At 38.1% G+C, this 14721-nt stretch overlaps 1 protein-coding gene across 2 annotated transcripts in view; it reads left to right on the top strand.

The window, feature by feature from the left end:
• Window positions 1-1135: 1135 nt before the first annotated feature.
• CEP162 (centrosomal protein 162) overlaps window positions 1136-14721 on the top strand; it is a 44193-nt gene continuing 30607 nt past the window's right edge. The window contains exons 1-4 of one of the 2 annotated variants that reach the window (XM_072333255.1): window positions 1136-1270; window positions 1579-1665; window positions 2421-2524; window positions 7456-7594. In XM_072333255.1, the coding sequence (XP_072189356.1) occupies window positions 2465-2524; window positions 7456-7594 (199 nt within the window). In that variant the 5' untranslated portion in view covers window positions 1136-1270; window positions 1579-1665; window positions 2421-2464. The remainder of the gene's footprint in view (window positions 1271-1578; window positions 1666-2420; window positions 2525-7455; window positions 7595-14721) is intronic. The other variant, XM_072333256.1, reaches the window with a different exon arrangement.

The raw sequence follows: 14721 nt of genomic DNA, 5'->3' as shown, positions 1-14721 counted from the left end.
TCTTGCACTAACAGGAAATGAGAGACAGTAATCAAATTTTAACTGCTTTCTCACTTGCGATGAGTATCCGAGACTGGCTGAAGAAAACTTCCTTTCAGAATCTTTTCATTTCGAGTCTGCTCAACAGAGAAACCAAATGTGTGTGGACGAACAATATTCATTTGTATTCCTGGCTTTATTTTGCCACTGACTAAATGCTGGCGTACAAATTCCTGAAGCGACGTGACTCTCACAACAAACAGAGCTGGCAGCCTTGCACTGGACAGCACATGGAAGCACAGACGGCAATTGTTCTGCAGTGCTTGAGAGACAGTGGTCAGGGAAGCAGGGGTCATTAATTTCTCTGCATATTCTAAGCGTTGCCAGAGATGCACTGAGATGTATTAAAAGCACGGCTTTCCTGCAGAGCTTTTAAGACATCGTAGCGCATCTCTGGCAGGCAGAAGCATGAGATTTCTGAGGAAGAGTGAGAAGGGAAGGTTCTGTTTTGGCTTTTGTTAAGAGAAAGCAACACGCTTTCAGCTCTCTCTGGTAGCACAGCCCTCAGCAATGCTAGAGCATCACTGAATATCCTGCCCTGGCTGGGATCCACCAGGTGGTGACCAACTCCTGGCTCCATGTAGGGCAGCTCAGGAGCGAAGCAGGGAATAGTTAATACCTCCACATGTTATATGAGTTAATACCTTTATGTTTAAGCAAATCGTGTTGAAACCAGAATCTTGAACGGAATCAAGAGTGAATTCCATGAAACACATACATGTGGCACTGAGGGACACCGTTTAGTGGGCACGGTGGCAATGGACTGACAGTCGGACTACAGCAATCTTTTCCATCCTTAGCGCTTCTGTGATCCTACGACGCATCGCAGGCATTGCCCAATCGCTCCCTGAGCACTGCCGTCCTGCCGTGACCCCTCATGGCGGGAGTGCTGAGCGCCGCCGCCCGCCCTCCTCCGCCGTGTCCTGCCGGCGCTGCTCGCCCTCCGCCCAGCAGGGGGCGCACTCAGGCCGACGTGTGCCACAGTAGCGATGGCCGCTGGAAACGGCCCTCCCTCCCCTATCATACGTACGCTCCCTGGTCACGTGCCCTCCACACGCAGCTCAGGGGCGGATCACGCTTCGGAAGGCGCTACGGTAGCCGGGAGGGTTTCCTTGGCAACCGCGGCCACGCGCGAGCAAGCTGGAGGCCTGGATTGGGGCCTCCGTTTGTCCACCGTCCCGCAGCCCAGCCTCGGGAGCGCCTGTCAGGCCGCGGAGCTCGGTGTTCTAAGGTAAATGTAATTGCAGAATGAATTTATCTTTCTGGTTTGGCTGGAGTTAAGTGCTCGCCGTTTGTTGAAGAAGTTGGGGTAGCCAGCCACTAAACTGCTAAAGCATCTCGTATCTTCAGCATCCTTTGATGGAAGGGTGTCAAAGATTATGTGTGTCCTGAGAGATAATGTCCTTAATCGCCTTACCACGTTTTCAGAGATGTTTCCAGGTGCTTACATAAGGATACCTGGTTTAATTCAAAGCACGGGCAGTCTGCTCTAACTCGTTTTGCTCAAGCTCTTTGGTGTTGTTTCTTCTTACCTCTCAGAGCCAAAGCGTGTGGTGCTCTGGGGATGGAGAAGGAGTGAAAGCAGGGAGCAGTTCTCACAATTGCCTGTCAAAGTGACTTTACCAGGTAAGTAACAGCCCAGCCCTCCAGTGCTGGGAGAAAAACTGTTTCATGGTAAAACCATTTCTGAAGAAATTGAGTCCTTTTAGGTTTGCGTAGCGCTTTGCAGCCTTGGAGGTGCTAAAGTAGTTTTATGTTGCCAGGAATACACGGCTTAGAAGGGAGGTCTGTATCTGGAGCACTGTGATGCACAGAAGCTTCGTGGCATGTTGAGCACTGGGCGTATTTTATACCTGGGAAATCAACAAAGGCTTTTGGCAAAGTGCTGTGGGCAAGTGCTATGGGCTCCCTGTGTCAGGACACATCAAACCGAATACCATCTTCCAGTCTTGAGGATTTTCATCTATTACTGAGTCCCAGAAATGGCAGAGATTAGGAAACAAAGCCTATAATGCCACTTGCCTCTAATTTTGAAAGAAAACCCTTAAAAATGGGTAGGAATTATTATTGCAGTGTATTGTTGCTTGATCACTAATAAAATTCTTAACTATGAGTAGTTAAAAGAGCTAATTTTGAAGAATAATGTAACGATGATGAAGATATATTTTATTCATCCCTCAAAATTTACATGCTGAATGTATTGTTTATGAAGTTAGTATTTTGCTTATAGAGAGTCTGGGTAACTTGTATGTTTGGGTTGGGAGGGATGAAATTTGGTAAATTTCTGGAAGTTTTTCTGCTTACAGTTCTGTTAAAGTAGCAAAATGCTTGGCTGCGTTTCATTTTAGAATGCTATTCATTATTCTTATTTTAAATCTTAGTATTGAAAGGCGGTTGTTTTGAAGGCGACATCCAGTTGCAGATTATGGCTCATCGGTGTTCAAAAGAAGAATTAGATGAGCAGTTTGAAGAGTTTCTGAAAGAGGTATGTTTCAGAACAAAGCCGCATCTACTTTCCTCGTTAAAACACAGAAGAAAGATTGGGTGTGGAAGAGTATGAAATAGAATACGCAACTATGCTTTTATCGTATAATTCACATAGCTGTTGAATGGGTGAATTTTTGCAACATTGTAGTCACATGTAATTCATTCTAATTTAGACTGAAATCTAGAGAATGGTTTTGTAATTAAATACAAGCGTTTTGTCACTGCTAGGTTGAATCTTCAGAAAGAGCCTCTAGTTCCTGGTTTTGCTTTGTTTTGTGTTGTCTTTATTTTGTAGCAGAGGCTTCAAATTGATATTTGACTGAAAATAGACCTAATGAGATCAAAATACTTTTCTGTATGTAGTTGCAAGGTGTGTTTTAAGATAAACGTCCTTATTTTTCTGTGTAATTCCTGACTTCATTGGATTTAAAAGCTCTTATTTCACTAGTAAAAAAATATGTTGTGGTTGGGAAATTTTTATTCGAGCCTTTGTATTGCTCATTTGTAATGTGCTCTGAGTACAGGAAAAAATCATGCAAGTCTGTGGGTTATGACAAGCTCAGAATTATCAGACATGGTCAAAATTTCACACCTTGGTATATTTCTTCATTGGATATAGTAATTGGATATAGTAATTTTAGTGTTTGCTCTCTGATCTATCAGGTACACAGTGCAGTAAGCCTAAGGTGTAGATGCCACATGCATAAGGCCTTTGCTGAATGCAATTACAGTATGTAAACATAGCTAATGTCTGCCATTCTTGCCGACTACTCTTGAGATTTCTGTTATAAGTAATAAGTGCTTGAAGTTTTTAGATGCAGAGGCTATGCCATAATTTAATTACTTAGGAAAAGGGCAGGCAGTTGCTTCTATAAAAATAGCACTTTGTACTGTGCAGTAGAGAACTGTAATAATAGTAGACTTTGTTTTCATGAATATTGTAGCTTTCCTATGTAAATCACTTTTTCTGCCTTGAGTGTGCCACTAGTGAGGTACTTTTCTAATTACAATATAGACGTAACTTAATTGAGTAGTACTAAATTGAGAGTATATGTGTCATCTGGATATTAAGATTCACAAGTATAGATATATTTTGGGCTTTAATTTTGTAATATGATGGATAGAACATTATTGAATTCACTGGAATTATTATTGTAAAAAAAAATAGGAAAGTAGACTTTGTATATTCATCTAAAATGCTTTAGTATTGCAGTGAAGTTGCTTTGAGGAAAAGGGATTTATTGTTTTGTTTTATTTATTTTGCCCATCTGACAAAAGTCTGCATTTGATCACTCCTTGTGTTCATTCCTCATTCGATATGCTTTTCTTGCTCTTTAGTTATTGCTCAGATAGGGAATGCTTGAGTTAGGATAATTCAGTACAGCTATTGTGATTTAATTTTTTTCCCCTAAATGACATCCAGCCACTTAGGGAAAGTGAGTCATTTTTAGCATCTCATAGAGTAATATATTTATTTTTTAGCATTTCAAACTAAAACTGTTTATGAAATGTATACTCTCAATCCAGTCATTACAAGTATATGTTGGGTTTTGTTTTACTCGCTATATACAGACCCAAATAGTGATGACATTGTCTACTCTGTTACTTTATGTACCTGTATCTTCCACTGTATCCCTCCCATTTCTTTTTTCAGCTTTTATTAAATGTGGGCAGCCTTTTGTTGTTAGATAAATGATAAACTGATATGCTCCATGATATGGAATGTACGGCTGTATAGGTGACATTTGTAGCTGAGTGTATTAAGTGGAGAGAAAAAGAAAATACTTTTTTAATAGTTGGTAGTAGACTTGTTTAAGCAAAATTTTCAGAGAAGAAAGGGAACAGTATTTGTTTTCCCTTTTAAATAACTCTTGCTCTTAATGGGACTATGGTTTGAGAAAGATTTGAGATGAAAATACGTGTTTGAGATGAAAACAAAGTCAAAAGAAAGACTAGGTATGTTTGGTTGGTGTAGGTCTAGTAGGAGGTTTAAACTGTACAAAGTTTTAGCATCCTTAGCGTACTGTCACTTTCATTTTCCTTATGTATCATCTGTCATTTTGATATAGCTGCTGAGTGTACTGAGTGTTGGCTCTGAAGTTTCGTTAAGGTGTGCTACACAAGCTCTTTCTCATGCACAGTGCTTCCATTTTTTTTATTTATTTATTTTTAATAATAGAATATAATTTAATAATATTTATTTTTAATAATAGAATCACAGAATGGCCTGGGTTGAAAAGGATCACAACGATCATTTGGTTTCAACCCCCTTGATATGTTCAGGGTCACCAACCACCAGACCAGGCTGCTATGAGCCACATCCAGCCTGGCCTTGAATGCCTCCAGGGATGGGGAATCCACAACCTTCTTGGGCAACCTGTTCCAGTGCGTCACCACCCTCTGTGTGAAAAATTTCCTCCTTATATCCAACCTAAACCTCCCCGTCTCAGTTTAAAACCATTCCCCCTTGTCCTGTTGCTGTCTACCCTCGTAAAGAGCCATTAATGACACAAGCAATGCACAGATATGGGGAAAAAAATAAACGGCTATTTTCTAGACTTCTAGGTTGGCTTTTATCCCACATAATATGTGGTGACAGCTGAAATGGAAGGCTATCAGAGGGAAAGGCTGTATTGCCTTAATTGGGAAATCTGTAGAATAATACCCAGAAAAGTAATATTTGACATTTTGGAAAAATAATGTTTTAAATTCTTTATTAAAAGATCAAATACCATAATTTGGAGTAGACTTGAAACAAGGCTTTTTCATGAAATAGTTAGGAAACTGGTCTTGGGTTCTGGATCCAATCTTGCACTTCCTTGTCTACTTTCTTAAGTTCCTTCTTGTCTGTAGGAAGTGGTAAGGTCCGTTTTTTTGCCCTACTTGAAACTCGTTCATTCTACTTATAGTTTAGTTGAGATTAAACAGCGATTTCTTTTGTTTTTCTTGTTGACTATGTTCATGAAAGGCTGAGAGGCTCATTTATAGGGCTGAGAAAATAAGGATTATCCATGCTTCTTACTGGTTCTGAATATCCATTACTGGTCTGAAGATTTGATTATTATTTTTTAGCTTTAATTTTCCTTTTGGAAAATACATACATACATTTCACCATTAAGACTATTAACATACTGAAAAAACCACTAGCATGTTTATGTCAGCATTTTTTTTTCCCAGCTGCTGCAGCTTTACTGTCTGCAGTTGACAAGATGGCTGGACACAGAAAGTTTCCAAAACTTGAGAGCAGCAGCTGGGAGTTTCAGTTTCTTTAGTTACAATACTCCAAGGATCACCAGCATCACCCAAGTTCTGACTGCAGAATAGGCGATACTGTTAGTTGTAATAGAAACAGCAGGTGACAGCAAAGCTTTGCATCAAACACCTGTTGGTACTTGTGGCCTGCAAGAGGCAGCCAAACCTTTGGGGACAACAGCACCACTACCTATGTAGTGACTAGTACAAGGAAGTTGTTATTTATAGGATACTTACTAAAAATGTAAGACTTTTTTGTTCTGTGTCACTGAGCCAACATAAAGAAATTGCAGTACATCCTGTTCTCCAGCAGTTTCATAATTTACAAAAACTGCAAGTCTTGGAGCATGAAGATATTTCTTTCTGAGGCTTGGTCAGGTATTTTGTTTTTCACAATGAAACTGAAGATGTTTTTGCTCAGAGACATTAGTCAGATTGTGGTTGTTCATTTCTTATTTCTCTTGCACGATGCCTTTGGAGGATTGCTGTTTGATATATTGCTATTCCTGTGAGGTGCATATACATTGAACCCTTAGATATAGAGTAATTTTGCAGTAACGCGTTTTATAAAATAGGAGTCACGCAGGGGTCTACAGAAGATTACTTTAATAAAATGATCTATTTCACTTTACATACTAAGTGTGTGCAGTCCAGTTGCTTCTAGAATTCTGTTTTGTCCTCTCACATTTTCTTGCTTGTGACTATTAGAAAAGTTCAGCTTTTGAAATTTTGCCCATAAGATGCATTTCATATGCGAGTGCTTTGTGGCTTTTGCTGACTTTGTTTACTGTGCTCTTTAAGATGCTTTGGGACAATTGATTTTGAAAATGACTAAAAACCTAGGATGAAAATAGGCAGTATGTCACACCCCTTAAGCTTATGTTTACTGAATTTAAGCACAAAGACTGTAACACAAAAGGCTGCAGTGTGCTGGACTAACTCTTTTAATCTTTGGTGCTGGTCATGCAGATAGAGAAAGCAGGATTCTGCCAACAAAGGGAAAAGACTGGAAGTATCAAGCTTCTGTGTAGCTTAAGGTTTACTTACTGCACAAATATATTTTTTACTGGATGTATATGGAATCAGCCATCATTTGGAATCAATATAGATAACTAAAAAATGCATGCAGAAGCTTAATAGCAGTCAGTTAGGAATAGCTCTGGTGTTTCTGTAGTTTCCAGGAAGAGAAAGCACAAAGTGTCTCTCTGAAATTCGATTTGCAGGGAGCAAGGAAGTTGCTTGTAAAAGTTCACTTTCAACATATGAATAATGCTCTTTTAAAAAGCATGGCTAAGCAAAATAGGTTTTACTCTACTGTACCTTTTTTTCTTTTCCCCTTGCTTTTTATTTAATTTTTAGGAATGTAGGCAGGATTTTGTCTGCTTGTTGTTTATTGAACGAACATACTATTCATTGGAACACATGCTCTACTGAGCAGTTAACTTTTAAGACTTCCAGATTCTGGCAGTGAATTTATTGTATTAAATGCAGTATATATACACATGAATGTGATTATTGTCTTTTTAGTTAGTTTTTTAGGTATATACAAAAAAAGCAGGTAGTAGGGAGTAAAGACAAACAGCTAAACTCAGAAGTTGAAGGACTGTGTGGCTGAAATACAGTTAAACAGTGAAAAAACGTAAGAACTGTCTTTAACCTTGTATGCAATTGACTCAGTCTCTTTCAGACGATTCACCTGGAAATTCAGAAAAGAAGTCCAGCGTTCTTGAGACACTGGGACAGCCCAGGAAAAAAGAAACAAAGCAAAAAGATGCAGTGCCGTGGTGGCTGTGTGAGGAAGATTTGGACGATGGTGGTAAATAACGTAGTTCTGTAGTTTCTTGGCCACAGGGGGTCGGGCTAGTTCTTTCTTTTCACAATGAAGTTATTACTTTGGAACATTGGATTGCAAATTTGCAGATGGTAAAACTGAAATGTAATCACATCTTTCTTTTAGAAAGAGATCATATTCAAGATGTGAGAAAGCTTTCTGCTGTGTTTTTTCTTCTCGTAGCTTTCAAGTTACTGAAACTTGTAAAGAGTAAATAGAGTGTAGTAGTTAGAAGATGTAGCTTGGGATTTCAACTGAAATACTTGTAGATTTCTTTTTTAACTGACCTGTTCCTTATAAAGACTGGAATAACAACAGCAGCTGTTTAAAATATGTATCAGTACTTTCAGTAAGGCAGTACTTTCAGCATTTCCCTTGCCATAAACCACAGCTCAAGGGGAAAAGGGCTTTGACAGTGTGTCTGCTAGTTCAGTATTTACTTGGTCACACACTTACAGAAGAAAATACTGTTTGCAATCTTTCTATCTCTAGGTTTCCATTCCACCATTGTTTTTCTCTATGGTAATAAACTGTGTGACTACAGAGTTTCCACAGTGTGATTGCATCTTGTTCTTATAATAATTAGTGGCTTCTTATTTTCATGATTTGAATAACTTGCAACTGGAGCTTAACAGTCCCAGAAATCATGTTTTCATATGATGAGGTTAAGGTATTGCTGGTAGTCTTCTATTTTTAAGTAGAGCTCTGTCCTGTTAGTGTTGCTGTAACTCAGAGTCAAATCTTAGTCAGAAATGGTGTCATTTAGGCATAACCTTAATAGGCGTTATCTGAACTCTATGTATCTCTGGCTTTTAAGATATTGCTGGAGAACTCCAGTGGATATGAGATAGCTCCTGTCAGGCAGTGCAAGAGAGTTATGGTGGTTATGAGGTAGGATTTTCTTAACACTTTTCAAAGAAACTGAAGGTCAGAATGTTCTTGCTGACTAGAGTAGAAGTTAGAAAGACCTTATTTCTCTTCTTTTTATAAACGAAAATTTTCAGAGGTATCTAGAAGTTAGCATTCTTCCATTTTTTTTGAGATGCTTGAGACAGCCCATAAAGCACTTTGTTGTTTCTCCTGTTACTTCAATTGGAACTACTGCAATAGGTATTTTTAAGGGCAGGGTAATTAGACGTTTTGGAGGCAGTTCTTGTATGGTATGGTTTAAGTACAACTACAAAATAGCATAAGTAGTTAAGTGATAATGTCAAGTTGTTCTGTCCAAACCAATTCAACTGCTCTTATTTTTCTAAGCCAAGGATATCATAAAGGCCCTGTAATTTAACTAGAGGTACTAGAATGGAAGCATGCCTGATCTGCAGTTTGTTAACGTATAAAACATAAAGTTCTGGTAAACATTTTAAGGTTTCTTTAGAACAAGCTTCTCCTTTAACATGAAAATACTTAAAGAAATCTACCCGGTTTTCTAAATATGGAATCCATTTACCTGCAGAAGAAGCTGGCATGTTCATATATATGTTTTTCTTGAGGGGCTGGCTTATTGTTTTCACAGGGAGTCATAAGTAACCTGTGTTTAATGGGTTTTGATTCAGATGTTCAGTGTGTCTTGGCAATTGGACATCATAATAATGAGATAACTTAAAATGTAAGGCAAGTATGGTAGATCTCTGCACTGAAGTCTTCTTTGTCAGCCTGACTTTTATTTTGTCTGCACATCTGTCTTCCTCCTGTCTATTGTTATCTGCACTTGTGGGTTGTGTACATTACGCCATATGCCACCTGGTACATCAGGATTTTAAAACACAGAGGCCTTCAGGTTTTCCTAAGAAACCTTTTTGGTACTCCTTTGGTGAAAGAGAATATATCTCTGTGTCACGAAACGTAGCTCTCAGTTGTGTCATCTCATGGGGAAAGGGCTGTGTTTGTCACACTGAGCACTTACGGATAGTACTGATTGCATTAACCTGCGATAGACTGTGAACTGCAAGCAGAGAAGTAGCCTGCAGTGTAAGAGATGCCAGTTTGCTAATTAAGGTTCATCTGCAATGGAGTTCACTTTGCAGAGATCATCTTGGGCACCTTCAGTATAAGCTTTTGTCTGCAGTCATAAAAGTAGACAGCTTGTATGTGGCTACCATTGAGAGTGATGAATCCCATACATAAAGGGCTGATTTCTATGTGTGTACACACTACAAACTATTGTATGAATTTCATTTGCGTAGATAATTTTGCAGACGTTTAAAATGATAAATTGCGTTCCTGTGAGGGATTCAGGCTTCTAGAACTGCTCTTTTTGTTTCTTCTTTGTGTCTTTTTGAATTGTATGCTTTTAATGCTTTGTCGGTTTTTTCAGTCTAATATTCTTTAACAGTTGTATGTTGTGCAGCTTGTTGCTCAGGTGTATGAACACTGGATTAGTTATTAGGCACAGCAGCATTGCAACATAAGTTACTGCAGGAGATGAACTGAGAAGGTGATCATCTAGCTTTGTAGCTTTTTGTAGGGTTATTAAATGCACTCTAAATATCAACATAATTATCCCGCTAAAGCAATAATACAGCTGTGATGATAACAAATCAGAGCATAAGCTGAATTTCAATTCTGAACAGTGTAAAATTGGCATTCTTCAAAACTTTTCAGATCCTTGTGTGTTCTTGCAGGTTCCAGACTGGCTTGCAGATAAGACTCATACGTTACCTGACAGCCTGTTAATAAATATTATTCTCAGCGTGTTTTTTTATCTTGAATCAAATTTAAGTAAATGTATGGATCTCTCCTTCACCCCAGTGTAGCATTACAAACACGTGAGCTAGCTCCATATGAGTTCATGTCGTTGGGTTACAATATAGAGAGGGATTGTGACGTTAATAAGGTACAAAGCCTGGCTAAGTAGCTTGAAGGATGCACCAAGGTTGTCTCCATTTGGGAGTTTTCGTTTTCTCCTACTTCCCGCTATTTTTTTTCTGCTACTTCAGTCTCTATATTGTGCATTCTAGAAAGATGTAATACAAGTGACTGGAGGACTAAATATACTATGCATTCATTTGTTATCTGGCTGATTTTTCCAAGGCATGTATTGCAGAAATGCTGGAAAATAGAAACTAATCACCTGTTTTCACTTTGTTTTGTAGTCTGATAGCAACCTGAGTAAAATACTTCTGTTCACTTAGCTGAGTGGAATAAAGTACATTTTCAACTAACTCTGTTTACTATCCTAGACATGTTTGGTGTCTGTTCTTCAGCTCTAGGCTGAAATATATAAATTACAATTCAGGATACTGTCTTCCGTATTTGACAAGTTAAAGACCTTCCTCTAGCTAATATGATGTCTATTTGCTTTTGTCATGTAGATGATAAAGATAAATTAGATAATCAGAACTCCTGTCCTGTCTTAACACTTGCCTGTCTCTTCTTGCTGTTTGTCTCACTTTTCAAGATTCCCAAACAAGATTTGTTAAACTGAGAAATGAGAAGGAAAGAATGGAGAGCCGTGATGAAGTAGTGGAGAACAGTGAACAAAAGATTCCTCATTCAGATTTCCAGTCTGGTATTTTATTAATCGAACATAACATATTTAATATCAGCCTTAAATTACTAGTGCTTTTCCTGTCGAAAATCCTTTGTGGGATTTTTGGCCATAGTTTTCTTATGATAGCAAGCTGTCACTTAATTGATTTGTCATTTCCTGAATAAACCATTAAGTGTGTGAACCTTTGCTTAACTGTTGCTGTGATCATACATCACAGCAGTGATGTAGGCAGACAGACAATATTGAACGTAAGGAAATGGAGAAGGAAAATTACTGGGAGCTTTAACTAAAATCATTATGGTTAGTAAATAGAAAATATCTTCTCTGTGTTTCATATTCATATTCTTCAATCTGTGGGATTATTTTAGTTGATGTAATATCACATTCAACCTGTTAAGTAACTGTCTTTATGCTATCTGAGGATAATCTCCAAGGAATAATTAAGAATTATAACTGTTGCTTTATTAAATACTGATGTGTAAAGTACTATAGCAATCAGTGTGATGCATGATGTTAAATATAGCTTTGGTGTTGAATTCAAGAAGATTCAATAATATTTTGGGGAGCCATGACAAAGCAATATTTGGCACATGATCTCTAGATGATGTTTGTGACCGTGTAGTTTATAGAACCTTTTCCTTATGTTACCTTTCTAGAGTGTATGTCCTGTTTTCCTAAGCCTCCTTTGCACAAAATAGCCATAAAGCATCTCGGTCTGGGAGAGAAACACAAAACTTGACTCTATGCCTTAAATTATGCTTAATATTTGAAATATGAGCCATAGGAGGAGGGGTTTGGCAGTTACTTCAAATTGCTGTATTGAAAGACCTTGGGTTTTTGCATTGCATCCCACAGACTACATGCCGTCAGCACTCCTGGTTTCTCAGTAGATATGGGAGAATATGAAGCTAGGGAAGTGATACCTCATTAGTGGACATCAGTCATGGGAATAAATAACCTAGATGTTTTATCAGAAAGTGTGTTTTTTTTTTTTTAATATTTTTTATATTTTGACTTTTGCCTGACATCTGCTCATCAACTTCCTTTAGTCATCTGATCTGTTTCTGTTTTGTGCTAGTTTCTGGTCAGAAAAACAATGCGATCTTTGAGGTCCCTTCCAACCCAGGCCATTCTGTGTGGTTCAGATCTTTCCTCAGTCCTGTTTCTAAACAGAAGCGCTTGGCTACATTCCCCAGGCAGCTTCTGCTCTCTGTTGTGTCAGGATAACTGTACTTGGAGTTATTTCCATTCATTCTGGAACTAAGAACTTTCTCTAAATTGCCCAATTTATAAGCTACCCCCCACCAACTACACACTTGAAATTTTGGGTAAGTCAGTCTCATACTGTGCACCTAGCTAGTCTAAGATGTATGAAGTGTAGACTGTGACTGTCATTAAGTCTCACAAGAAAGCACAATTTTCAACATCGGTATTGTTATGTAAAAAAATTGATTACTGTTGATGTGAATGGAAGACATTTGATTTTAGCGACCGCTAAGCAGCATCTCTAATGGGTTTAAACAGGCAAATGCAGCTTTTTAACAGCCTGATGTGAAGGGAACAGGAATTCACATCTTATTCACCTAAGTTTTTTCTGCTTTTCTTTTAACCGATCTAGATGCTTGCTTTTGAGATTTGTAGTACAAAATGGCTTGTGTTGTTGCAATAGTTGTGTACATTTTTTTAGTTTCCTAGTAATGTACAGATTGAGCTCCTAGAACAGTCTATTTGAACGCAAAGTATATATAGAAAAAGAACTAATTAACAATTTGTTGTTCTTTTTTGCTTTCTTTATTTAAAGAGTAGAAGATACTTGTAGTTTCGGAATTGATAAGTACCAACTCTTTAATTTTTAATTACGGGTAGGAAATTATAGATAATTCAATCTAAAAAAACTAAGTTGTATTACTTCTTCACATGTGGCAATTTGAATTCTCACACTTTATTTTTCTGTATTCCCTGTCCACTGTGCATTAAAACTCATAAATGTTTGTGTACGCTTAAAAGTAGTTGCCCCTAAACCTTCTTCCAGTGTGTCTCGGAGCAAGGCTTTGTCTAAATTCAAAATGCTGGAAAAATTTCATAAGAACAAGAAAGATTCATATTTAAACAAAGAAGAAGGAAGCCTCACTTCTGATGGTTCTGACAGTCCTAAGGGTAACAAATTTCTTGTGTTCTATGTGATATTAAAAAGTTAGAAATGCTGAATTCTGTAAGTCCTGCTCAGCTTAAGAATTAGAAGTTAGATTTTAAATGGACATTTATTGTTATATGTAGATTTCAGTGCTTGGTATTTGTGTTCTTACATTTTCCTTTGCAAATTTAATAGGAACAAGTGCAACTTGTAATAGAAACTAAGTGCAACTTAGGTTATATAATTGATTCTAAGGAGCAGGAATTTAAAGAATACCACATATTATGAGTGCTACTAAATAGTGCAAGAATTGAGAGTGCAAGTATATGGATAGTGATATGAAACTGCTGCTCCAACGTGTAATTTTCATAGTATCATAGTATCGTGCGAGTTGGAAGGGACCTTAGAGATCATCGAGTCCAACTCCCGGGATTCGAGCCCTCTAGTGTAGCAGAGCGGCAGTTTTACCCCTTGCGCCACAAGGGGGATTCGAACCCGGGCCCTCTGGTGTTGCAAGCGTCGGTTCTAACACCGTGCGCCACCAGGGTTAACAAATAAAAGCAGCCCAAAATGACTGTGAGTGAAAAAAGAGACTTTGAAATCCAACCAAGTTGATATTTTTTCCAGGTTTTGTAGGTTTTTCAGAGTATGGGACTAGTAAAAGATGTGCTTGTCTTCAGTAGCACCAGTAGTATGTATCCCTATGTAATGTGGTATGTGTGTCTGGGAGTTGGGACTTGGTTGAGTTACAGAATTCAGTGGCTGTAAAACAGCATTTCATTTTCAAATGATAGCGGAAAGTGCTTTTCCACCAAAAAGTTCTGATCTGGTTTGAACTAGAAAAGTACTTCAGTGTACTCACTGAAAACCCAACTCTGTTGGTTCACGGAGGTTAAGATAGCTAAAACAAAACTAAGGAAAATGCTTTTCTTTAAAATTTTGTTCCACTGTAAGTTATTCTTGTCTGTGTAACTGAAGAATATTCCTGTCTCTTTTCATGTAAATCTTACATAGAAGAGCTGTGACAGCTTATCTTCGCTTCCATTAACATACTCTCATTGAAAAATAGGGTCTTGGAGGTCTGGTGATGTTGCAGCTAATATGAAGCTGTGTAAAACAACTTGTGAGCCAGCTGAAAACAGACTCCCATTTGCTGTTTTGATAACTAGAATAAAGCACCATCTGGATTACTTGTGTAGGTTGCTCCAAAAGTATTGCTTCCTATTTATCTGCATGAAAACTACGATGAAGAGCACAACGGTAGAGATAGGGTAGTATGGTTAGGTTGTTGTTGGACTTGATCTTTAAGGTCTTTTCCAACCTTAGCAATTCTATGATTCTATCATATTTGATAGAGCAAATTCTCAGCTACAAAACACTATTTTTCAATATGGTCACTACTGTTTGCTATGCATTTTTACCAGCAATGAACAAGAGCCTGCATGTTGCACTCATCAAAATCTGCACCCGTGGAGGTGACCCACT

This window comes from Excalfactoria chinensis, chromosome 3, assembly GCF_039878825.1.
Source record: "Excalfactoria chinensis isolate bCotChi1 chromosome 3, bCotChi1.hap2, whole genome shotgun sequence".
Taxonomy (NCBI): Eukaryota; Metazoa; Chordata; class Aves; order Galliformes; family Phasianidae; genus Excalfactoria; species Excalfactoria chinensis.
Note: the sequence above shows the minus strand (reverse complement) of the source record. Positions and strands in the feature narration are given on the sequence as shown.